The following is a 26,064-nucleotide window of genomic DNA, read 5'->3' as shown; positions in this document are numbered from 1 at the left end:
ACACAAAGGAAGCTTGCATCCTACTTTAATGTCAGTAAGCATCCGCTAGATGTCAGGTGAGGTGAGGTTCCAGGCATGCTGGAATGTTCCAGAAACGGGGCAGGGGTGGAGCTGGAACCTAGGGACAGTCAGGGCCTGGGCAGTCGGACCCCACTCTAAGGGGGATTTCTGTTTCTCTTGCTCATTGTCTGTAGGGACAGAAGTAACTCAGGCTTTACTCCGGCAGGCTTTACTCCACTAACCTGTGAGGCCAGTCTGTTGGGTGGGACACAGTGACCACCTTCTAGGTGTTAGGAGTAGTGGTTATGTGTGGTGGACAGCAGCATCATGGTTCCGGCCACCGAGCCTTTTTACTCACAACCAGACCCAAAGGTGAGAGAAGGACACTGGTTAAGTGGTTAGAGGTGTAGGGGGAACAAATGTGGTAGAGAAACCAAGGCAGTGCCATTCATATGGACTCAGCCCATTTGGGGGTGTCAGGGGAAGTTGTATGTGAAAGGGTCCACCACTGCCCGGGACTTACTGGTGGGAGGTGCCTGGTGAGAGGCCCAGGCACAAGGGCAGGCTCACCAGCAAGTGCATGGAGCTGCTCTTCTCTCTTCCCTCCCAGGGCAGACCCAGCTATGGACAGGGCTGCTCTTTGGTAAAAAGCTCCAGGGACAGGGGCACCTGGGTGGCTCCATCCATTAAGCGTCCGACTTTGGCTCAGGTCGTGACCTCGCAACTTGTGAATTCGATCCCCGTGTTGGGTTCTGTGCTGACAGCTCAGAGCCTGGAGCCTGCTTAGGATTCTGGGTATCCCTCTCTCTCTCTGCCTCTCCCCTGCTCACACTCCGTCTCTCTCTGTCTCTCAAAAATAAACAAGCATTAAAAAATTAAAAAAAAAAAAATGCTCTGGGGACTGCGGCTGGGAGGAGCATGGAAGGACAGAGTTGACGCTTCCCCACCCCTGTTCTTACCTTTGGCCAGCATGGTTTTGTACTTGTAAAACGTAATTTCATTTATTTTTGAGCAAGTAAACATCTAAGACAACTAGTGTGATAAAAGGACTCACCTATTGGCAAAGTGACAAAATCTACCCTGTGGCTTTTTTTTTTTTTCTAGAGAAAAAGCGTAGACTTGCTGAGACACTTTTGCTATCATAGAGCAGTGGTTCTGCATCAGAATTGCCTGGAGGGCTTGTCAAATCTAATTGCTGAGCCCCATCCCCAGAGTGTCTGAATCAGTATGCCTGAGGTAGGGCCTGAGAATTTGCATGTCCAGCAAGTTCCCAGGTAATGCTGCTGCAGTGGCCCCACTCCAGGGGCTATACTTTGAGAACCGCTGTTACAGAGTGATTGATTTATTCACCGTGCTCTGAATGCAATTTACATGTTTTTGGTCAAGTCTGCCATTGCTGCGCATTTCTTTTACTGATATACTTGTCTGTGTCTTCTTTGAACAGGTATTTTGACGTTGGACTGCATGATTTCTTAATCAGGTAAGCCCATCATTTTAATTCTAGATATCATTGCATAGCATGTCTATTATGGAAGACTGAGATGAAAATACAATCCTTTTTAAATATCTTGTTAAATAATGGCAATTGTATACTTGTCAAAAAAAAAAAAACCCACACACTGCTAACATTACGGTGTTTTGGGCCTCCAAGAATTGCACGCAAAATTATCCTTTTTTTAAACAGTCAGAGGAACTTCTATGTAAAGCAGTTTATAGCTAAAGTGGTAGTTTCCCAAAAGCATGGGCAAACTTGTTCCAAGTGCTGGGCTGCTGGGAAGACAAATAGAGAAGTGAAGAGAGTCAGCTTGCCTTCATACCTTAACCCACTTCACCAATTTTCCCTCCATTGAATTTAAGCTTTTAAAGTTGAATCTACTGGTTGTTTTATAGTCATGCAGATACAACCTCGTTCATAATTGGAAGAGATTACAGATGGCAGTTTATATCCTAAGTTTATTGGTGATTTTTACCAGAGTGGCTTATGGGGCATATTAATTCCAAATAGCTATTAAATCAAACAGAGGTTAAATGGAAATATACCAGAATATTAACAGGGCTGGTAAAAATTTGCATATTTTTCTGCTGTCAACTTTGCTGTATTTTCTAGATTTTTTTTGTATTGGGCATGTATTATTCTAATAACGGTGAAAAATGGTCATAAAAAACGCTTGTCAGAAAGGCACGTGAGAAGCAATAATGGTTTCCGAAGGACTGTAAGCTAGTGATTACAAGGGAACTAGAAATTATGTAGAGTGATTTGCTTTCTGCAAATAGGAGACTGTAAATGCTAATTCTAAGAGTCTGCTAATACACAGTTATAAATCCCATGTGATTTTTTGGGTAGGCGTTACAGTGGTTCAGCTCGCCACCATGCAGGGCCGTCTTTGTGTGGGTAAGATGCTGTCTGAAGGGAAACGTGCATCATTGGCATCGCCTTTATCCTAAACCCACAACATTTCCTTCGTGCTGCATCACATACAGTGGTGTTCCAAGAAAGGCCACCCACACCTCGTCATTTCTCCAGGGCCTCATCCAAAGGTGTGCATTGAAATCTTTTTGGCCCACCCTAGGCCCAAGGAATATAGATTTCCCTAGCATTTTCCAGGATATCACACATAGATGGTAGTGTGTTAACTACTACCCTTGATGCGTTAAAGGGTAAATGCATTACAGCAGGAGGGATGAAAGACCAGAGTTCACCGAAAAGGCAGGCATGAGGATTCCATGTGTACGCTGATAAAAGCCGTCTGGGTACACTTCCAGGAGTGGGTTGGATTTTTGAGTTAGTGTCTTTGGTACTTTGTCCTGCTACCATGCCACTGTTCACCTGATCCTTGTGGCGGATGCAAGTTTGTACTTTATTTTCTCTACTAACTTTCTTGAGGGCAGGGAACGTGTCTTAGTCGCCTTTCTGTGATTAGATTGTAGAGTCAACCTTCAACAGACATTTGTGCTTCGAGTGAATGAACAAAATGAGGCAGAAAGGACAAGGAGGGCAAGGATTAAGAAGAAACTGTTCAGCCATTTATTCAACAAAGAATTATTAATCCTGTCATGGGCCACGTACTTGGATATGTCTGGGAATACCACTATGAGAAAAACAGGCATTTGAGTTAAAGCTTTCCCTGAGCTTATCACTTGCCAGGCTTATGGTGTGAGGGGCCTTGAGGTGGGGGGAGGGGTGGTCTGCCTCTGGGACCCCTCCTGCCTTTCCTTCTTCTGGGATCCAACCGCATTTCCTATGTTGGGTGGGGAGGAGGGTAAGGGGGAAGTTCAGTGTTTCTAATGTAACTGGTGCTGGGATCCCTTTGTCCTGGCGGTTGGCCCTTTTGGGTGGTACTGGTGAGATGCTCTAACTAGTCACCTTAGTGTTCTGTGAACCAAGCAGAAGTAGGGGGTAAGGCTTCTTTCTGCCCTGACATCTCTCTGCAGTTGTCCTTTCCTTTGCTCTGGTAAGGGCAGAGCAAATCAACATGTTTGTTGTGTATCCACTTGGGGAATGAGGGGGTCAGTCTCCCCTTCTTGCAGGAGTGCCCAGTCTCTGTGATGAAGTCTCCTCATTCCACCCCCTTCCCCCATGGCCATGATACACTCTGCACCAGGTAGCCAAGAATTTGAAGACTCTGAGTTCCTTCCTTTATGCTCCTCCCAGTTTGGGAGCTGGAGGGTGGAGATGTTGGGGGGAGGTAGTTGCTGGGAGCCACCCGTTCTCCATCTCTTAGGAATCCCAGGATGGGGTGGGGGTATCACCCCTTTATTTGTAGCTCCCTTTAGAAATGCATCCTTTCTGCTCCTGGCTTGGGAGGTTAAGACTGAAGGGGACTGAGCACTGTTTCTCATGGGCGCCTCAGTGAGAACTGTTTCACTGGCATGATGGCCTTGAAGTCAGGTTGAAGCGGGTTGGGGCACTGTGTGAGGGGCGGGTGATGGAGTGGCAGCAGCAACTGTCTCAAGGAGTTAAGCAGTGGGGGTGCCTGGGTGGCTCAGTCATTTGAGTATCTCACTCGACTTCTGCTTGGGTCATGATCCCAGGGTCATGGGATCCAGCCCCATGTTGGGCTCTGTGCTGAGCGTGGAGTCTGTTTGAGATTCTGTTTCTCTTTTCCTCTCTCCCCCTCTCAGTCTCCCTCTGCCCCTCCTCTGCTCACGCTCCGTGTGTGTGTGTGTGTGTGTGTGTGTGTGTGTGTGTGTGTCTCAAAAGAAAAAAAAAAAAGGAGTTAAGCTGTGAAGGAGAAGGAAGAAAGGCCAGGCAGCTGGTGGAGAGGGTGGTTTGAGTGGAGATTTTTTTCTTTTTAATTGGAGGGGCTCTTGTATTTAGTCACCAGAAGGTGTTAAGTGTCCTTTAGACTTAGAGAAAGTGGTTTCAGTTGGGTGGAGAGAAGCAGCGAGTGATTGCCCTGGGAGCTGGGAAGCAAAGGCAGGGAGTGGTGTCTTTGCGGCCCACAGAGCAATGGCATTTTCCTGTTACTCAGTCACTGCAGAGAACTGGAGGGTTGGAAGAGTGAGGCAGTGCTGCTTGAATCCTTCTCACCCTGTATTGGCTAAGAGAAGAAAATATATTCCCTTTGTAAAAGAGGAGGTGTTGGAGAAATTGGCATCGATTTTTTTTTTAATTAACTACATTTATTGGCTACAACAAGCTCTTAACATGTACTCTGGGTCATCGGGCTGTATTGAACACTTTGTGTTTGGCATAAGAGAAACTGCAGCCTCCCTGAAATTAATCAGCTGCATCTTTTATGTTGATGGAAGCAATGTCGACTTCTCTGGAATGACATAAATTTCCACAAAGCCAGGAGCCCTATCTGTAATCCCAGCCCAGGCAACTGCAAGGAGGGGCATGCTTCCCTTTAAGCTGTTGGGGTATTTCACTGAGCTGTGGGGCAGGAAGGAGCTGTCACGTTTAATGAAATGTGAGCATTTTTGGTATTGGTGTTTTATGACGACTGTGGGAAAAATCGAGTGACCTCAGTCCTTCCAAATCTCACAGAAATCAAAGGAAAGACTTTCAGGAAACAGTAATCACAACTCACTTAAGAATAGTGCCAGAAGAAGGTTCTTGGTTGGGATTCTTAATGTAACTCTACAAAAGAAAAAGGAAAAAAAAAAAAAAGCCCAATCTGGGAAGAGAGATTATGGAAGAAAATAGCTCTGTTTCATTTTAAAGACCAGGGTAGCGTGTTTAAGTTTAGCTTAGTTTAGTTTTGGCAAGAAAGTAAAAATGATTAGTGATGTTGGGTTGGATTCTTGCTGACTGAGGCATTTTTCTCTCTTTTTTTAAGTTTATTGATTTGAGAGAGAGGTGGGAGTTGTGAGCAGGGGAGGGCAGAGAGTGGGGCGGGGGGGGGGGGGGGGAGGGGAGAGGGAGAATCCTAAGCAGACTCCACATTAGCACAGAGCTCGATGCCTGGCTCAGGCTCCATCTCAGGAAACGTGAGATCACCACCTGAGCCCAAATCAAGAGTCAGACACTTAACTGAGCCACCCAGGCGTCCCCAGGCATTTTTCCATTTTACCCAGAGTTGTAGGCAGCTGCACCCTTCTCACAAACGCACGCTGTAACTGCTTTGTACCTGCCCTCCTGCCCTTCTCTAGGTTCCTCACATTAGGGAATAGTTTTAAGTGATACAGGATGTCATCCTGACTTTTAAAAGAAGACCTGAAGCCATCCATCTTCTGTGATGTCTGGAAGATTAAATTTGTCTGTCTTCCTTTTACAATTTTTGCATTGCCATTATTCTTATACATTTAAAAATTAGAAAAAATACTAGCTGTACTTTCATCTTCTTTTCTATATTATTTATACTCAGCTAGATAATTCATTTCAAATAAGGATTTTTTTTTTGTAAATAGCAAAATGAGTTTTCTTTACCACTATTTTCCATTTTTATTCTAAAGATCATGTGTGAGTACATCAGAGTCGCTACTTTTGTCCTAAGGATAGTGTCTTGATGTCCTGTCAGGACTAGCAGAAACGCAGAGTGTGGGCTCCTGCCACTGATACTTCTTCGGCAAATAGAAAACGTCACTGAGCCTCTGGTGTGGCCCTAAAGCTATTTGAGATCTCCAGAGTAGAAGAGAAATTCCTTTCTGTAAGTAAACAGATTCTGCTTTTAGAATGGTGTTCAATATAGTGTAGATTTAATCCTACAGAGATGCTAATGTTTGTATGAAACAGTGTGTGCCCCTTTGAAGTGTTCTGCTCTGGTGAGAGAGAAGGTAGAATGGGAGAACTGTTCACTTCTTGTGGTGCCTTTTGTTCCTCTGGAGGGGGATCCCGAGATTCCAGCACAGTCTGGAGTCTTTGAATTGCCAGAGGGCAGCGAATTGCAGTAATGTGTGAATTAATGGCTCACTGAATTCTGAAAGGCACAAAGCTGCTTTTGGCTTTCCCTGGGTGACACCCTATACCCGACCCATTCATAAAACTAGCTCTAGCGCAGAAAAGAAGGGTTGTTTGGGCTAAAAAATGTTGGTGTTTTGAGCTTCGTGAATCACAGGGTAGTTTTTTAACCTCCTTTATTTTGAGTAGCACAAAGTCTACCACCACATTTGCTGTAGTTAATTGTAGCATTCATGGTGTTGACAAAGAAGTCTGCTCACCATCGTTTGAAATATGTCTTGGATTCTGTGATGTGTGAAATGTTCAAAAGAGTCTGCCTTTAAGAAGGCAAGCAGTCAAATGAAGAATTAATTTGGGTTAAAGACTCCTCCCTAGAAGAAGGAAGAGAGCTGGGGATAAGCCTCCCTCTTTCCTTAAGATAGTTGATCCCCGTTTAGGCTCTCAGCTGCTCTGGAAACAGAGGTTAAGGAGAGGAAGGTAGGCATTTGGCCCTGGAAGTAAGAACCAGATGGTAATAGGAAGATAATTAGCATCTGTATTCAGTCTAGGAGTTTAGAAAAACACTAAAATGAATACGTGAAACAACTAAAGATATATATATATATGTGTGTGTGTGTGTGTGTATATATATATATATATATACACACACACACATATGTATATGTGTATACATATATGTGTATATATGTGTATATATACACACACGCAAGATGCGTATATATGCATATATACACAGGCATTTTGTCTCTGAGTTATTGTATGTGTGTGTAGATATTTTTGTACATAAATATAAAAGAAAGATAAAACTGTCATGTATATATTCTATTTTTTTAATTTATTTTAAAAATTTTTTTCTTTTTAACGTTTATTTATTTTTGGGACAGAGAGAGACAGATCGTGAACGGGGGAGGGGCAGAGAGAGAGGGAGACACAGAGTCGGAAACAGGCTCCAGGCTCTGAGCCATCAGCCCAGAGCCTGACGCTGGGCTCGAACTCACGGACCGCAAGATCGTGACCTGAGCTGAAGTCGGACGCTCAACCGCCTGAGCCACCCAGGTGCCCCTGTTACGTATATATTCTAAATACACACATAAGATAATTCAGAGGCAAAATACCTGATTTGTTACATAGGATTTTAGATGTTTTAAAATTAATTTTTTTTATTTTTTAGGGGTGCCTGGGTGGCTCAGTCAGTTAAGCCTCTGACTCTTGCTTTTGGCTCAAGTCATGATCTCGTGGTTCATGGGTTTGAGCCCCATATCAGGCTCCATAGCTGGCAGCATGGAGCCTGCTTTGGATTCTCTCCCTCCCTCTCTGACCCTCCCCGACTCATGCTTTCTCTCTCTCAAAATAAATAAACTTAAAAAAAAATTTATTTTTTAATTTATTTTGTGTATTTTTATTTTTATTTTATTTTTTTTTACCTTTATTTATTTTTTTGAGACCGAGAGAGACAGAGCATGAACGGGGGAAGGTCAGAGAGACAGGAAGACACAGAATCTGAAACAGGCTCCAGGCTCTGAGCTGTCGGCACAGAGACCGACGCGGGGCTCAAACTCACAGACTCTGAGATCACGACCTGAGCCGAAGTCGGATGCTCAACCGACTGAGCCACCCAGGTGCCCCTATTTTTATTTTTTTGAAAGAGAGAGGGAGAGAGAGTGTGTGCAGAGGGGCAAAGGAAGTGAGAGAGAATCTTAAGCACGCTCCATGCTCCATGCAGATCCTGGTGCTGGGCTTGATCACACGTCCCTGGGATCATGACCTGAGCCAAAATCGAGAATTGATCTGACTGAGCCACCCAGGTGCCCCTAGGATTTTGGAGTTTTAATTTTATAAATATAACGTGGAAGTCAACTTTCGTTTGTCCAAGGAAATAAATTTTAATAGTGGCATGAAAAGCAAATGTGCTGATTAAGAGCTGCTCCCACCTGAGGTGAGCCTACACTCTGCGTCTTTGCAGTCCTAATTAGGCCCTGCTGATTTTCTCTTTGTGGCAACTGGAAGGGAGAAGTGGCACCTGGGGGAGCCACCAAGTGTCTTTTGTCCCTGCCTGCTGCAAGCTCATCTTCTTTGAAGCGACTGCAGTAGCACAGCCTTCTTTTTAAACCTTTCTTTCATTCCGCTTGTGGTTTATGAAAACCAGCAGCTAACGATCTATGTGGTGTTCCGGTAACAAAGTGTTTTAAATAAAAAGTGAAGAAAGCCACAGTCCAAAGCAGGCCCGACAGAGGCAGTTAATGAAAATGCAGGCAGGGTGCTGAAGAGAAGCTATCCTGCATCCATGGGGCTTCCCCCCCTTTACCAGGCTGTCCCTACCCCCTTCCACGAGACTGTCCCCTCTTCCATGGCGCTGCCCTGCTTCCGCCATCGTTCCTTTGCTCAGTTTCCCAATCCTGTTGAGTCTGTCTCCTTCACATCTTCCCCATCACCCTTTCCTTCCTGTTTCTGGAGAAAGGAGATGCACTTTTGTCTGAAACTCAGGCTTCTTACTCCTACAGGTGTGGTGAGGTGGGATAATACATGCTAATCACTTAGCTCTGTGCCTGGAAACACTGAGGACTCAGTAAGGGACAGTTCTGTCCTTCTCCTCCCACCCCCTTACCTCTGGAATCAGAGTAGCAGGTTTGAGTTCTGGCCTTTCTCCTTCCACCAGTGTGACGTTAGGTAGCTCGTTAACCCTTTATGAGCCACCGGTTGCTCCTCTGTAAATTGCCTACTTACCTGATGCTGTCACTCCCTTCTCAGAACCAGTCGGTACTTCTCTTCCCTTCAGTCAAAACCAGACTATACCCTCATGTCCTGGGCCACCACAGTTGGTCTTCATGCTGCCTTTCCACCGTTATTTCCCTTTGCGCAGTGGCCAAATGGAACCAAATGCGGCGTTCTGTCCCTCCCAAATTTCCTGGCTTCTTTCCTTTGCTCATGTGTTTCCTATGCCTGATTCGCCCATCCCTCCTCCACATCCAAATCCTGCCCCATCTCAAGTCCATCTCAATGCTGCCTCCTCCAAGCAGCCTTCCTCTTTCTCCCTTGATAGCACTACCTCCCAAGCTTCCAAGACCATGGGATTCTGCCAGAATATTTTAGATGGGGCAAGGTGGCAGGAAATCAGTATCATTACCACTCGCTCCAGGTGACCCGTATGCTCAGGGAAGTTTGGAGCCTATAGCTTGCGCATCTCAAACATTCCTCCTCAACAGTGAGCTTTTTGAGAGCAGGGTCTGGTTCATGAATACATTTCCAATAATACCCCATAGTGTCTAATGTACAGAGGGCCCTTTGAGAGGTCCAAACTTCTTGTTGTGAAATCAGTAAGTCCCGGAGAATGTAATGCATAGTGTGGTGATTACAGCTGATAATACTGAATTGCAAATCTGAAAGTTGCTAAGAAAGTAGATCTTAAAAGTTCTCATTACACACACAAATTCGTAACCACACGAGATGATGGTTGTTAACTAGACTTACCCTGGTGATCACTTTGCAACATACACACACATATTGGGCCTTTCATGCTGTGTACCTGAAATTTAATAGGATGTTTGTTAAAAGATACACTGAGGCGTGTGTAAAGTTTGAAGAGTTTATTTGAGCAAAAAGGAACCAAAACAGGGCAGTAAGCAATCTAGCCAGAGAGAAAGGAGCCCTGAGGAGCTGTATATAATGAAAGACTTGCATAGCCAGGAGAGAGTGGGAACAAAGCAAAAACTAGGCGAAAAACTGGATTGGTTTTTGCAGGGTCACTTTGCTTACTTTGCTAAAGGGAATGACTGCGGTCTGTGGGTCACATTACCTAACCTGTGCTGATGTAGTGATTCCTGATTGACTGGTTTAAGATTCCACTTCTGGGAGAGTGGAAACTGCAGTTAAGTCTCCGTTTGATTAAGTCTCGATGTGGGGCTTAGCATTAGGAACTCCATTTTGGGTCTGTTGTCTTGTTTTTAACATGTTATATGTCAATTATATCTCATTTTTTAAAACTGTAATGCTTTTTTCATTAAAACAAAAAGGAAAGCAACAGATTATGTTCATTTCCTTCATGACAGAGCTGAAACCCAGTGTTCCCAGTCTGAGTAACCCAAGGACACAGAGTGTAGGGCAGGGGGGCTGCCTGAGCGTCTGGCACCACTAATTTTTTTTTTTTTAATGTTTGAATGAATAAATTTTAACTCTTAAAAATGTAACGGACTTATTGGTAACCATCTCCTTATCTTTTCACGTAATCCATTTCTGTAACCAGTAAGTGGTCCTAGTAGTCTTCCAGGAGCTGGGGGAAAGGCAGTGATAGGTGGACAACGTCCTGCTGTCAGTTGGCTTGCATTGCAGTGGGTGGAGACAGAATACACAAGCAAACAAGTCAGTGGGCACAGTGACTCCCATGAGACGATGGGAGGGCACGGGCTGAGAGCCATTTGTGACCGCACAGGAAAGATAGGAAAGGCTTCTCTGAGGCACCTGGGGACTGAGCAGAGACGTGAGTGAGGAGGAGGAGGCAGCCAGAGCAGGGTCTGGGCTAGGCTGTTCCAGGCAGGGAGCAGGGCAGGTGCCGAGGCCCTGAGATGAAGAGGAGGCCCGTGAGGAATAGAAGGGAAGGAAGCTGTGGGGCTTGCGGGGTCGTGGAGCAAGGAATCCACAGACGTCTGGAGGCAGAGGCCACTGCCAGACTGTGGAGAGGATTGGGTTCCCTTTTAAAGCCCACTGGAAGGTTGTAAGTAGGGGAATAACATGATTTGATTTATATTTTTCAAAACTCACTGCGACAGGCTGAGCTGGCAAGTTAGTGAAATTGGGATTCTTGAAGCTCAGCCATTGCCATGCTGCTCCACCCCAAGCTGGAGCTCGGTGACCCAGGCCTGTCCTTGCTCCCCAGGGAAGGTTCTCTGACAACCAGCTGCTGTGAGAGCTGCTCTGCTGAGGAACAATAGCCCCAAACTACCCTTCTATTTCCCTCTGCTTATGTTTGCTTGGTATATTGTAAAAGGTATGGTTGTGCACATGGGCATTAACTTGGAGGCAATGAAGCCATGGTGGAACGTGGCAGTAGGCCCTCTCTAGAAGCATGGGCAGCTGGAGAGAGTGGGGTTGGCTCCAGGAGGTTCGCTCAGAATGGAGGTTTGCAGCCTTCCCCTGGTGAGAAGTAACCATCTTGTCTTGGGAGCTCCCTACAAGCCCAGCCTCTCGTTTTTCCCTGGAACTTTATCTGCAGGGTCTCCGAAGGCCTGTTCTCAGCCCTCAGCGCTCCTCTCCCAGTGCCTCTCTTCTTGGATGTCAGCCACTGTTAGGACAGGAGGCCTCCTGCATCCACAACGCTGGCTCCCCCCTGGGGCTGCCTGGAGCAGAGTCCCATCTGGTTTGCTCCTGAAAGGCCTCACATAAGGCATTGGTGTTTTCTCCCCTTTCTTGTCAAAAACCACGTCCCCTCCCCCGGCTTCACCCATCACGGTCACAGTCCAAGACAGCTTTTCTTATTTATTCTCCAGACTGAAACACTCGGAGAGGCTTGTGGTCCTTTCCTTTCTTTGTAGAATCTGGGGGTTGGAATGGCCTTGATGATTATGCTCCACATTACGGTAATTTTCAGCTCTTAGAAGATTTCTCAGATCTACTTTGCTTCTGTCTTACTGCCACCACTTTTGAGGAAGAAGTTTTTAGAATTCTTCATCTTCACGGCTGTGCTATATTAGGTTTGTTAATTAGAAAACCCAGAGTAAAAAAAAAGAAAACTAAAAGAAACCCTTCATGTTCTTGAGAGTTGAAATGCAGAATTCACTTCCTACCATACATAGCTTCTTTCAATACAGATGTTCCAGGGAATAATGTATCTTTTAAAAAAATCAAGAAGAGCCACTGGTGAATTAATTGAGAAAATTTGCAATGTAGAGACATTATTTTAAGTGTAAAAAGCTCTGAGTCAGGGATGCTGCTGAGCAAGACAGGCTGTGAGATCCATGCGGTCTGAGCTAGTGCAGATGGGTTATTTACTTGACAGGACATTTGTTAAGTAATGATGGTGGTGCTGCCTCTTTTTCGAATTCTTTTCCTAGTTCCTGGGATCATTCTGCCCTATGGGGCTTCCATGCCAGATGGAAGCCAGAAATTTGCTTTCCTGCAGTGTGGGAAGGGTCTCAGATTCCCCCTTCCCTCTATTTTAGACTCCGATGAGAACAGGTACGTGCAGGTAGGACCTGGAATGCATGCTGGTGAGCCTGGCGGCAGTGCCATCCAGCTTTGAGAGGCAGAGGTCCGGGTGTGGGGCCTCTCACCCAGCACTGGTGATTGGGAGCCTCTCCCCTGAGCCAAGTGGCAGGCACGGTAGGGTCCCCGTCACTACTCCAGCAGTGGTAGTGTGATTTGTCCTGACCGCATAGCCTCCAAGCCTGGCTTTGAGACCCTCTCTCAGAGACGGTGCAAATTGCTGATCCTTCTTTAATAAATCCCTTTCATATTAAAACTAATCAGAGTGGGTTCTGTAATTTGCAATGAAAATATCTGATGGGGTTACTTACCCAACGAAATTTGGTATGTCTAGTGGAGCGGAGAGAGTGTGTGATCTTTACTCGGCTTTGCCCATGAGCTGCTTCAGTTCCACACGCCAGAGTCAGAACTGCAGCTATTTTTACATCAGAACAGAAGCAGTCTGCGAAGTGGCAAGGACACTGGATCAGATGCAGAGGACCACGACAGTAGTCTGCCTTTCTGCTCTCTTGCTGTAATGACTTCATGCAAGTGTCTTCTCCTGTTTGGACCTCAGCTTCCTTATTTGTGAAATGAGAGAATTATACCCGATAAACTCCAAGGTCCCTTCCAATCTCAGCAGTCTTTGATAAGCAGCTTTGGTGTGTTTAATACTTGAGGGCCACTTGTGTTGTCCAGATTTACAATATAGTAGCTACTAGCTATATTATTGATTATAAATAAAATATAAATGATTAAAAGTCAACACAACTGTAAGTTCAGTTCCTTAGTGGCACTAGCTACATTTTAAGTGCTTAATAGCCATGTGTAGCTACTGGCTACCTTATTGGACAGTGCAGAGCAGAGATAGAACATTTCTGTCATCACAGAACATTCTCTGGCCTAACACTGGTCTACATGATAATGCCATTTGTCTACTTCCCTTGTAGAGATGCTGGGTGTTCTGTTGTATTTCTGCCCACCCAGTTGAATGATAAGCATCTTCCTTATTAGCCATTCAGCTTGCCTCAAATGGGACTCCTTATTTACCTCCCCTCATGTCCCAACCCTACTCTTCTCCCCCCCCACCCCCCCCATCAACCAGAGTAGAAGCCCTGGGGATATTCTGGAAATGTCCTACTTCCTCACGCCCCATATCCATTTTGGTTCCTAAATTCTGTTAGTTCTTCCTATAGATATTAACTGCACATGCTCATACACCATAACTGAAACCCACTTCATCTTTCACTTGCCTTCTATTGTGAACCTCACCTTTATTTTCTTCTTTCCAGTCAGTCCCCTCAGGCCCAAGGGCATTGAATCAAAATAGCTTAGAAACAAAAATCAGTTTTAATTAGCCCCCTCCTCCCTCAGGCATCTGTTCAAGGGCTTTTTCTAAGACCTCACGGCCCCGTGAGCATTCTCTTTAAATTTCTTTTTGTTCCCTGAGCAAGACTTGCTAGTTCATTTTCTTCTTTCTTTGCACACCGGTCCCCTCTTTCTGCAGAGGCCTTCTTGGCAGCTGGTTTGGAGGACACCTCTTTTGCTAAGCCCTGCTGACTTCCCTGGAAGAGCTAGATGCCCCCATGGGCGCGCTCTGTCTTGCTGACCACAGTCAGTGGCTTGGGGTCCGGGCTCAGGCGGCCTGGGTTTGAGAGCTGGTTGCATCACTGTTGACTGCATGAGCAACTAGGCAGCTCCGTGCTTGACTTTTCACATCAGTAAGTGGGTATTAATAGTGATACCTACTTAACGGGTTTTTGTTTTTTTGAGGATTAAATGGCATAATATACATCAAGTGCTTAAATGGTGTTCGGCGGAATGAACACTTGGTAATTGTTAGTTGTCGTCGTCTCCATCATCATTGTCATCATACTTGCCACCCCTGAAGGCCAGAACTGGGAGCTTGGTTTCTTCTGCATTTTCCTTTGAGCACCTGGCAACGGATGGTTGTGCCCATGGGTTGGAGACGGCTGTAGGCCAAACCCAAGCCAGCTCTGGCACTTACTAGTTATATGGCTTTACCAGCAAGTTTTTTAATATTACTGCTTCAGTTTCCCCTTTGTGAAATGTTGCCTTAGGAAGACAGTCAGATACTTCAAAATTTTGGGTTAAACCAAGCAAATAAGTAAGTGCCAACTGGATGAGATCAATCATTCTAAATGTATGGATCCATTCACTTATTTATCAGTCTTGGTACCCACTCTCCCCTACTCAGTACTTGAAACACAGTAGTTAGCAAAAGGAACATAGTTCCTACACTCATGGAGCTTAGGGTTTAGGAGCAGAGAAGTGTTTGTCAAAGACCATATGCATGTCTGGAAAGGTACAGCAGCTAGTAGTGCCAAAAAGGAGAGACACATGGTCCTACAGGTGTGTGTCACAAAGCACCTGATGTAGGTGGGATCAGGCTGGGGGAGAGCCCGCCATGGGGAAGGTTCCCCTAGGAGGCAATGCTTGGGGTCAAGGGTGGGGGGAAAAACATACCCAAAGCTGGGGTGGAGGGATTTGAATCCCTACCCTGTTGTGTAGTAGGTCTGAGCCTTGATTTTATCATTTGTGAAGTGGAGACAATAATGATGCTATCTTACATTTGTTAATGCGTGTAAAATGCATGTACAACACTCAGCTCCCCAAGTGAGGACTGTTGTTGCCGACTTCTCATCCGTTTGTCTACAATACCATCTGCTTCAAGGACGAGGAGAAAGAACTCACGGGAAGTACCTCTCATGGGGTCTAACAGGTGCTCAGAACATCTTTGTTGATGGGAACTATCCACAGGGACCACAACCAACACTCTTTCCTTTCCTCGTCCTAAGGCAGCGTGGAAACTGCTTAGTGGCCGAGGTGGGGCGATCTTTATTGAGAGGACAGATTCAGAAGCACATTCTGGCCTGGCAGGCTGTGAATCCTGGGTGCTTTGGAGTCATGTGAGATCCCACGGGAAGGTCAGGTCTTCGAAACAGGTCCTGAAGAGAAAGGAAGAACAGCTTGCTGCCAGCCTGGTTTGCGACCAGGCCATTTAAAATAAAAACACTTCAGAATCTGAAAGCCCACAGCATCTGTTTCTAATTGAAAGGTTATTTGCAGACAATATGTTTTTCATAGAGTGGCATGTGTAAGTGTTTATTAATACACTGAGTCTATTGCAGTGAAATCCATTTTGTCAATGGAAATAGATAATTATTTTTGAACCTTTTAATCACTTTTAAGCAAAATAATGAACTAGAAAGCGTTTAGCGGAGAATGTGCATCTGATTACCCAAGCAAATTATTCAGCTGGGATGAGATGCAAATATATATCGTCTCCTTCTGCTCTACTGGAGGGTGGTTCCTCATTTTCTCTCTTGGTTCTGTGACATCTTTACTCTCGTCTGGTACTTCAGACACCCATGATTCTAGGCCTAGATTTTTCATTTATTTCACAGCCTTGAGAAAGTCACTAGAAGTTTCTGGGCATCACTCACTCATCTGCAAAACACCTTAAGATTTAAAAAGTCCCTTCTCTCTCTGATCCTATATATCAGCAGAATTCTGTGACTTGATGAAAGTGGACAGATTCCTGTACACACTTGAGCAATTCAAGAATTCTGGTCTTCTTGAGGCCCCACACAGAATTTAAAATACTAGATTTTCTGTTTCATTCAGCACCATGCACAGAACTCATACTATACACAATATATTAAAGCCAATGAGGGGACAGAAAAGCAAGTAACTGCTTAATTTTTCTGTGATCTAGTTGGAGACAGAAAACAAACATATGTGACATAATGAGAAAGATCAAGCCAGTCAGAAATGCCAGAACTAAAGTGTTCTCTAATTGTATAATCTGGAAGAAAGGAAGGAAGGGTCCTACCAGAGAGTCTGGAGAATGGGACACAGTCTTAAGGCAATTTTTATAATTAAATAATGGGACTTGGATTTACACTATATTTGGTGAGCCAAATCTGGGCTATTTATCATCTTTCCATCCTGGTTTTTTTTTGGGGGGGGGGGGAGGAGGAGAATATAGGTGGGTGGGTCTTTCTCCCTCACTCGATTTATGAGTGCCTTGGACACTTCTCTTTTTCCTTTGTGTTTGAAGATCTCATGACATCTAGGGTAGCACTTTAAGATAAATATCTTGAATTGGTGTAACACCCCTGATTCTCCCTTCCTGACCCTACCAGCGTTTGTTGGCACTGAACTTGAGCATGACCAGGAGAGGTGGTTGGTGAGATGGAGGTGAATGGCACAGAGGAGCCTGGCTCTCCGGTCGGTAGCTCTTTTGTTTGCTTCGGAAGACAGCATCTGTTGCAATGGTCAACCCCAGGGAAGCAAGTATGGTCAAAACAGCTGCATCACTGGAGGCGGCTCTCTGGCTTACTTCTGCAGATAGTCTTTGCGATGCTGACATGTGTCTGCACTTGCCTTTGAGGTCTGGGGTTGGTAGATAACCTACAGCTTTCACCTGCGGAGAGCCTCGCAGTCTTGTTGCTGATGCATCTTGCTGGGCAGGCAGGTGGGCAGTAGCTCTCTCGCCATGTTTCAAGTGTGCTCATAGGGATGTTTTTGAGAGCGGCACAATCCTGTCACACATCACTGCTATCAGTTGGGGATCTTTGAAGGGGTTGTGTAGTCCTGCCAACGAAGCTACGGATAAAATGAGATTTTAGGGATTTTCTCTGGTAGTGATATTCCCCACTTCTCTCTAATGAGGATATTAAGAGGTAATTAGGTAACTAAGGTAATTTAGTTTCACTAAAATTTGTTAACCTGAGAAATCAGCCCTGACTCTAATAGCTAAAAACAGGCCTGGCGTAACTGAGTCTGTATTGGCACCTGGACGCTTGCTGTGGTGTCACAATGAAGAATGCTCGTGGGTTCCTAACATCACTGTAGGAGATGGGGTTGGGAAAATCATCGCTGCCAGTCAACCTCACAGAGCCGGTGAGAGAACTGGAAGCATCAGGCTGTGCTATAAAGTGCAAGAACATCTTCCCACACCTGCTGGCTACCCCAGCACTGGGCTAAATAGGCCTTGATATGCCGAATGCTCCCCTAGCTTCTCTTCTTGGTCCCGTCGGGCAGGAATCTGTGGGCCCAGAGTGGCATCTGACTCCTTCCTGGCTCTCTGATGGCTCATGCAGGGACCACTGGTTTTTCTTTTCAGACTTCATACTGTGTCACTGCACTGGTGCCCGGTTAGATTTGTGCACTCCTGTCATATTTAACTTGGCTACCTGAGGGCATGGAGTGATGATTATTCACATTACACAGAGTAGAGATGTATACGTTTTTCCCCATAGGGTATTGTTGTACTTTACTTACTAATTTATTAACTTGCATGCTCTTTTTATAAAGCAGTCCTCCACCCCATAAATCTCCCACTTCCTGTGCACATAAACAATGATAGAATTTCTGGAGAAAGGATTTAGATTTACAGATCACATCAGTACCAACATATGCACAGAATTGTACCACTTGTGTCTAACTTTCTGGCCATCGACAAAGACTATCTAGATTGGGTTTTGCTTTCCATGGATGTGCTAATAGTAGGATGCACTGTTGGAAGTTGCCCTTTGGTAGAGCTTTGGCTTTGTGTCCACATTTTCTTCACTAGTCTTCCTAACCAGCTGCCTGCTTTTTGTAAGATTGACTAGTTGTGTTGATGTGCCAGGGAGGGGCACAGAGGCCTCTCTGGGACAGAACCAATGGAGAGATGGAATCGTAGCCCTTGGGGGGAGCTGCTGCTGTGCATAGAGCTCTGAGTTCTAGGACTCGGCCTCAGATAGCAGCACCTCTGCTCCCTGGCCATGTGAATGTGCCTCTCTCAGTCTCCGTTACCCAGCTGCCAAGGGAAGACAGTGACTAAATCACAGGACTTTGTGAGGATTGGGTTAAACGATCTGTGTGGGAGAACTGAGTGCCATTGTAAAGTAGTGTAAGGCTGGTTACTGGCCTGTTGCTCCAACCCACTTTGCTGAAATTCTGTGGGGGCAGGGGACCAGGAAACAGGGTGATGCCTTCTTGCCAATTTCTTTTCTTTCTTTTAATTTTTAAAAATGTCTATTTATTTTTGAGAGAGAGAGAGAAAGACAGAGCATGAGCAAGGGAGGGGCAGAGAGAGAGAGAGAGAGAGAGGAAGAAACAGAATCTGAAACAGACTCTAGGCTCTGTGCTGTCAGCACAGAGCCCCACGTGGAGCTTGGACTCCCCAACCGAGAGATTATGACCTGAGCCAAAGTCAGACGCTTAGCTGACTGAGCCACCCAGGTGCCCCTTGCTGATTTCTTAGGTAGAAAAAGATGTGTCCTGTTTTCAAGGATGTAGAAGAAACATAATAGATATGTAAGAAATAATCTGTCTTTTGTAGTTGATGATTCTCTGGACATTGGCTGGAATCCCTGTGGTTGGAGGAGGGAGAACGGTAGGAGAGGGAAAGCCAGTTGGGTTGGCATACAGATAGCTCTGTCTCCGTTTCAGACATCAAACACAGACCGGCCTTTTGTAACAGACACTGCTTTGAGGGATGCACTTGGGGTGTGTGTGTGTGTGTGTGTGTGTGTGGTGGTGGTGGTGGTGGGGTCTCCTTATGCTGTATCTGCACAAAAAATACAGCAAGGATTTTGGTCAAAAATGTTTTCAGAGTGGGGGAGAATCCCTGTGGATAGCATACGGATGGGTGAGTTTCTAAGAGCCAAAAAACAAAGTAAACAACATTCCAGACCAAACCAAAGTAACAGAACACGTGCAAATGTGCTAAAAACATTGCAGTCAATAGCAGGACCCTTTTCGGTCTGAGTTACAGAGCCTGGAGGAGCAGCCTGGGTGTGCCCAGGTGTAATCCTAGCGATTCCTCAGCCATAGCCTGTTCCCTAACTCACAGAGAGCTGCCCCCGACAGGCTTGGAGCACCTGCATGTCAGGTCCAGCCACTGCTTGTCCCCGATGCCACTGCTTGTCCCTGGCCATCAGAGTGCGGATTACTACTTGATTTGGCCGGCCTAAAATGGTGAAACATGTTCTGTAAGAAGTGGTTTTTTTCTTTTTAATTAGGGAAAATACTTACTGTGCTGAACATCGTATAATGTATAGAATTGTTGAATCGGGGGTGTCTGGGTGGCTTGGTCGGTTAAGCGTCCGACTTTGGCTCAGGTCATGATCTCATGGTCCATGAGTTCGAGCCCCGCGTCGGGCTCTGTGCTGACAGCTCAGAGCCTGGAGCCTGTTTCAGATTCTGTGTCTCCCTCTCTCTCTGCTCCTCCCCTGTTCATGCTCTGTCTCTCTCTGTCTCAAAAATAAATAAACGTTAAAAAAAAATTAAAAAAAAAAAGAATTGTTGAATCGCTAGGTTATACACCTGAAACTAATATAGTATTGTATTGTCAAGTGTACTTCAATTAGAAAAATACTTTTTTTAACACCTGACATAGTCAAACCATAGCATGGGTGTTGGTAATACAAAGATGCATAAATGTTGATTAACATAGTAAAGATACACTATGTATGGAATTACCTTAATATGACATGGCATGTGATAAGTGGAAGTTAAAAATGGGAAGGAAAATTAATTTGTTTTAGGAGCCTATATAGGAGAGATTATTTCAACCTGGGATAGTCCTGGAAAGTTTCACGAAAAAAGTATGGTTTGAAAAATAATTAGCTGATGCCTAAATGTAATTCCTTTTTCCCCTACTAAATTAATATATATTTCTTACCAAGAACAAAAACTTTGAGAGCTTTAGTGAGCTCATCACTGAAGCCAGTGCTATGAAGTATATAAGCAGCACCCCATCAGGCTGGGCTCAGCACCACATTACTGCCAGCGGACTGGGAACTTGTCAGTGCCTGCCTGTTAGTGGCCGTATCTCGCCTGCACTGTCATCTGTGTCATAGAGGGCAAAAGCTGTCCTTTCTCATTTAAAGATTCGTGTATTCTAATCAACAGAAAGCCAATGTAATTGTGGCACTCAGGCAACGGGTATGGTGCTGATACAGGTGATGGGAGGAGCAAAGACACCTATCAGATCCTTCCCCCACGGACTACTGTTTGAGATGGGCCTTTGCTGTAAAGCAGGATTTCTCAGCCATGGTACTATGGGCATTTTCGACCAGATGCTGCTTTGTCATGGAAGCCTTCCTCGTGTGCCGTAGATGTTTAGCAGCGTCTGGTTTGTGCTCACCAAATGCCAGTAGTAGCCTCAGTTGTGACAACCAAAAATGTCTCCAGGCAGTGAAAACTGAGATGGGCGAGGGAAGGGGTAAGAATCATTCTTGGGGCACCTGAGTGGCTCAGTTGGTTAAGTGTCCAACTCTTGATTTCAGTTCAGGTCATGATCTCACGGTCATGAGATCAAGGCACGTGGTGAGCCCTGCACTGGCAGTATGGGGCCTTGCTTGGGATTCTTTCCCTCCCTCTCTCTCCACCCCTCCCCCCACTCTCTCAATAAATAAATAAACATTAAAAAAAAAAAAAAAAGACTTGCTCTTGGGTGAGCAGGACAGCTCTAAAATAAAATACCATGTCTGGTTTTGAACTGGTTTTGAACTTGAAGCCCTGGTTTTGGCCACAGGTGAACTGTACCTAAAAGAGGATATGAAAGAGGTGGCCACAGGGCTTCAAGCTTTAAATGACATCTGCCTGTGGCCTCTGATCCAGCCTCACTCGTTTGCCCCCAGTAATGTCTAGAGAACCCTGAAAAAAGAGGAACACGGTAAACACTGGAAAGTAAGACTGGAATTCAGCCTGTTGGCACAGTTGATGAAAAGTTTCCTTGACATGGCACACGGAACTGGTCTGAGAAAGGAAATTGCCCTGCCGCCCCCCACCCCTCCCGTCTGCCCTGCCAGTTCAGAAACACATGGTCCGTGCCCACCAGAAAAGCGAACTGCCCTCCTCCAGTGCGTAGTTGAATTTTGCCCCAGTGCAACTATCGTGCTCTTCCTCTGTTCGTAGGCACCCTCCTGTTGCACCAACATGGAGACCCCGTGGTACCAGAGTTAAGTAGACAGCAAGTAGGGGACATGGGCTCGACTGTCAGCGGTGCATATTTGCACTGCATCCTCCACAAAGCGCTGCTAGAGGTAGAAGTGCTGACAGAATGGACCCTGTCAACGCACTGGGAACTGCCATTTCTTTGTGTCATGTTAGTTACTTGATCAGACAGGCAGGGAGATGAGTAGGGGACAGTGCTCTCCCTCCCCACTAGGAAAGATGAACCACATCATAGAACACCTGTCAGAAACTTGGAATTGAACTGGGTGCTGGTACCTCGTTTTGTTTTCATGTGTATTGGCTGGAGAATGAGGTTTGGCCGTTGCTCAAGAAGACAGAGAACAAAGTGAAAGGCAACAAGCTGTTACTTTTTACCTTTTTCAGTTGGAAGAACAATTGTGAGAAACCACAGTCCTTAGAAGTCCTCCTTCATTATTAGAGAGAGATTTTGTGGTTCTGGGTGGCTTTTTTTCCCTTTAATTAGATGCTCTCAATTTTTTTTTTTAAGTCTTATTTTTGAGAGAGACAGAACAGTGAGGGAGGGGCAAAGAGAGAGGGAAACAGAGAATCCCAAGCGAGCTCTGCACTGTCAGTGCGGAGCCTGACGTGGGCCTGAACTCACGAGCCATGAGATCATGGCCTGAGCTGAAATCAAGAGTTGGGACGCTTAACCGACTGGGCCACCCAGGCACCCTTGCTCTAAAAATTTTTTAGTGGTTTTCTTTGCCTAATTAGAAATAGCAGTTAGAGCATCTTTTATATTACCTGGCATTTTTCCTTTAAATGGTTGTATTTATTTTATATTCTTTGCTTTTCTCCATATAGATTTTAATCAGAATGGATTCATTGTTTACCATAATTTGCTGTTATAGTGTATCACAAAACTGAACTATTTCCATCACTGAAATATAATTCCCAGTGTAATATGAAAAAGAAAACTAAGAGCAATAAACTTTGTTGATAGATACCAGGTTGTTGATAGATGTTGAGTCTGAATACATTTTACTTTAGGGATTTATGTAGGAAAAAAAGTAGTATGTAGCCATTGAAAAAAATTCCATTATAAAGTAAAGGGACATCATCTCAAGTCTCAGAGGAAGAGCAGATCTGTAAGGTGATTTATTACAAGAAACAGGAGAAATATTCACATTTTTTTTTACTCTACTCAGTATGATATAAAGAAGATGTGGCATGAAAGAAATAGGAGTGCCAAGATATAAATAGAGAATAAGAAGGGAATGAAATGGAGCTAGGTGAAATAAGAAAGGGTTATTGAGGAAAAATAAGGATACAATCACATAATTAAAATTCACTTTGGAGATCAGAATTGGTACTTCAGAATGATGACTCCTCTGTGCAAGGCAGTCTTGAGCTGTTCTTCTGCACTGGAGAAAAATCAGAGATGAGATGGTGAGGGAAAATAATAAATGTGAAAAATAAACATACAATTGTTGAGGTTCCTGAAAATGAAGCCAGAGTAATGAGAACAGGAGCAATTGAAAAAAAAAATACAGAAGAAAACTTCTCTGGACTTAAAGGACTTAGCCATATTACAGATAAAATACCAGAAAATACCAGAAAGGGAACCATATGGAGGCATGTTCTGCCATAATTTTAAAAACACTGAACAACGGAAGAAACTATACAAAGGTGCAAGCAGGAAGACAGAATGGCTGGTAAGGAGTAAAAAGATGTCAGACGTCTGCTTGGTAATACTTCATGCCAGACACAGTGAAACACTGTCTACTGTGTGCCAAGAGGGAAGGATGGTCATTCCAGAATTTTCTATCCAGGTGAGTTGTTTTACTGTGTAAAGTCTAAAAAGAACTGCTCTAAAAATGCCTTGGGGGAGTCCTGGCTATGGTCAAGCCCTCTCCTCACCGAATCACCTTCATCTGGAAGGACCCATGGAGCAGGTGGGCACCTGAGTCAGGTGCCTTGCCATCTCCAGCCAACCTGATTGGACTAGGAGTGCAAATCTCTGGGAAGTAACCTGTGACTTCACATCTGGCACATAGAGATGAGCTGGGCCAATGAGATCGTTCTTCAAGAGCTTTGAAAGAGTCAACACTTGTGGTCAACATTGAGGACTGGAGCTGGAAAGTCATGGAGATGAGGGTATCGTTAGTGCCATGGCAAGTCGTGTGATGTGCAGGCTAACCTCCTGACAGAGGCAGAAACTGGGAGGAGGCAGAAGCAGACTGGGAGAGAGAAAGGAGCGAGCAGGGTCAGAGAGAAGCAGGGGAGCCATAGAAGGAGGCAGAGTAACGGTGTCAGTTCCTTTCTTGTTCCCATGAAGCCCTTTTCACACTCTGAATTTTGTCCCATTTTCTTACAATAAATCCTCTTGGACATGAGCGTGTAATCTGAGTGAAGAGAAGTTCTTAATACAAGGGCATTTTCAGATAATCAAGGACTTATGAAGTATATAACACCTTGCAACCTTTCATTGAAAAAGTTTCTTGAAGTAGAATAAAAATGATAAATCTAATAATGAGGAAGTAGGAAAAGATTGGATTGCTCTGTGGGACTCTCATCAGGCTTAAGACTCAATTTATCACTAAAATCTTGAGGAGAGTCTTCATCTAATGAACTATCCTTTTACTTTGCCACTCTCATGACATAGAAGATGGTGGAAGGTTTGGTGCTGCTTTTCAAAATGGCATCTAGACAAAACTTAAAAGTAAAGAATGTTGTTAGGGATCATTATTCCTAATTTAGGCAATAATTCTGTAATCTGACATAAAAGATGTTCCGGAACAGCCTCTCTCCCAGGTAGCATTTATCATCAGGATTATAAATTGCATCTACATATAGCTACAAGAAGGTAGCAGACACGCAAACATCCACACTGTTGCCGAGGAAGAAAACTGGGAGAAAACATACCGACATAGTAACATGATTTCTTTTGATGATGACACAATAGGTGATTGATTCTCCCTCTCTTTGTCTGTTTCTCCCTTCCTTCCTCCATCACACACTGCATACACACAGCATGTGTGTGTGTATGTTTGCTTCAGTGAGTGTTGATTTTTAGGTGACAAGATAAAACTTTATATTGGAAAAAAATTAGAGATGACACTGAGATACATTTTCAAGTAAAACCATAGTAATGGCCTAAGAACGCATCAGGCCTCACGTGTCAGGCTCAGGCTCTTTATGTTGTCTCTCCAGATTGTTTTCGTGACTCCCAATAGAGAGACTGTGGGTTACTGCCATTTTCTAAATAAGGAAGCTCGAGCTCTTTGGGGTTAAAGACTTGACAGGGTCTCTCGGGCAGTAAGTGGCACATCTGGGGCTTTGAATCCGGGTCTACTCCACCCCCAAGAGTCCGCTCTCTACCCTGTTGTGTTGCCTCTTCTGAACAATTCAAGCCAGGGATTGGGACGAGACCTGGCAAGCTTGTGTCACAGCACTGGGATTAATCACGATGAAGAAGAGTAGACACTGGAGGGAATTCAGGAATTCTATGTATTTGAAAAAGATTATTTGGAAAAACTACCAGTTTTAGGTTATGGAACAAGTCTTCCCCTCTGCCCTCTTTTACACTTCAATTTTTTTAAAGTTTATTGAGAGAGAGAGAGAGAATGAGAATGAGCAGGGGAAGGGCAGAGGGAGAGGGGGACAGATGATCCGAAGTAGGTTCATGCTGACAGCAGAGAGTCCGATGTGGAGCTCGAACTCATGAAGTGTAAGACGACCTGAGTCGAAGTCAGACCTTAGTCAGCTGAGGTACCCAGGTGTCCCGTGTGCTTCGATTTCTTTGTGAAACTAGTAGCTTTGGCTACCCGGTCCTGGCATCTTGTCACTCTTATGTTCTTGGACTCTACTAAGCAAACAAGCTGACAGGAATTGGCCTTCTTTCTTTGTTGTTGTTTTTTGTTTTGGCTTTAGCAGGGATTTGAGATGGGAATGAAAAATGAATGAGCAAAGTTGTAAAGTACAGTAACACCTAAATAGAGGGCATGCGGTGAAAGTCCCAGAAAGCAGTCATAATTACGCAATACATAATATGAATTGAACAGTGATTTGGAAACATGGGATCACTTCTTCATCTGAGTTGTACATTTTCATGGAGAATACTGATTTTTTTTCATTCCTACCTGAGATCATAACACATGTTCCAGTATTTTCCTTAGTGACACAACTTACAGACATTCATATACTAATTGTGAATAATTCAGTTGACCCTGACCACAAGTGAGTATCTTAATTTCCTTCTGTTTTTGTACTTGAACATAACATGTTTTACCTGTTTATTAGCAAAAGCAATAACATAGGAGCCAGGAGATTGCTCCTATCTGTCTGTATCAAACTGGCCAAGTTATTTTACCCCTTGGACCTCAGTTTTCTTGATAAAATGAGTTAAACTATACCCATTCCAATATTTGATACTCTAGTCTACGACTATTTTTTCCTTGCTTTAAAAAAGATACTTATTTATTTTTGGGAGAACGCAAGTGGGGGAGGGGCACAGGCAGGGGGACAGAGGGTCTGAAGCCGGCTCTGCGCTGACAGGCTGACAGCCATGAGATCATGACCTGAGCCCAAGTCGGACTGTCAACCGACTG

General features: G+C 44.7%; 1 protein-coding gene across 9 annotated transcripts in view; it reads left to right on the top strand.

Moving 5' to 3' along the window:
• HHAT (hedgehog acyltransferase) overlaps nucleotides 1–26,064 on the top strand; it is a 319,102-nt gene that overhangs the window by 173,408 nt on the left and 119,630 nt on the right. For 8 of the 9 annotated variants that reach the window (XR_006199132.1, XM_042926300.1, XM_042926301.1 and 5 more), the window contains one exon: nucleotides 1,445–1,480. The exons of the other annotated variant lie outside the window; for it this stretch is intronic. Coding sequence is in view for 7 of the 8 variants with exons in the window: in XM_042926300.1 (XP_042782234.1) it covers nucleotides 1,445–1,480 (36 nt within the window). In the remaining variant the exon portion in view is untranslated. The remainder of the gene's footprint in view (nucleotides 1–1,444; nucleotides 1,481–26,064) is intronic. 9 annotated transcript variants of the gene reach the window in all.

This window comes from Panthera leo, chromosome F3, assembly GCF_018350215.1.
Source record: "Panthera leo isolate Ple1 chromosome F3, P.leo_Ple1_pat1.1, whole genome shotgun sequence".
In the NCBI taxonomy this organism is placed as follows: Eukaryota; Metazoa; Chordata; class Mammalia; order Carnivora; family Felidae; genus Panthera; species Panthera leo.
The sequence above is the reverse complement of the archived record's forward strand: the minus strand, read 5'-3'. Positions and strand labels throughout refer to the sequence as shown.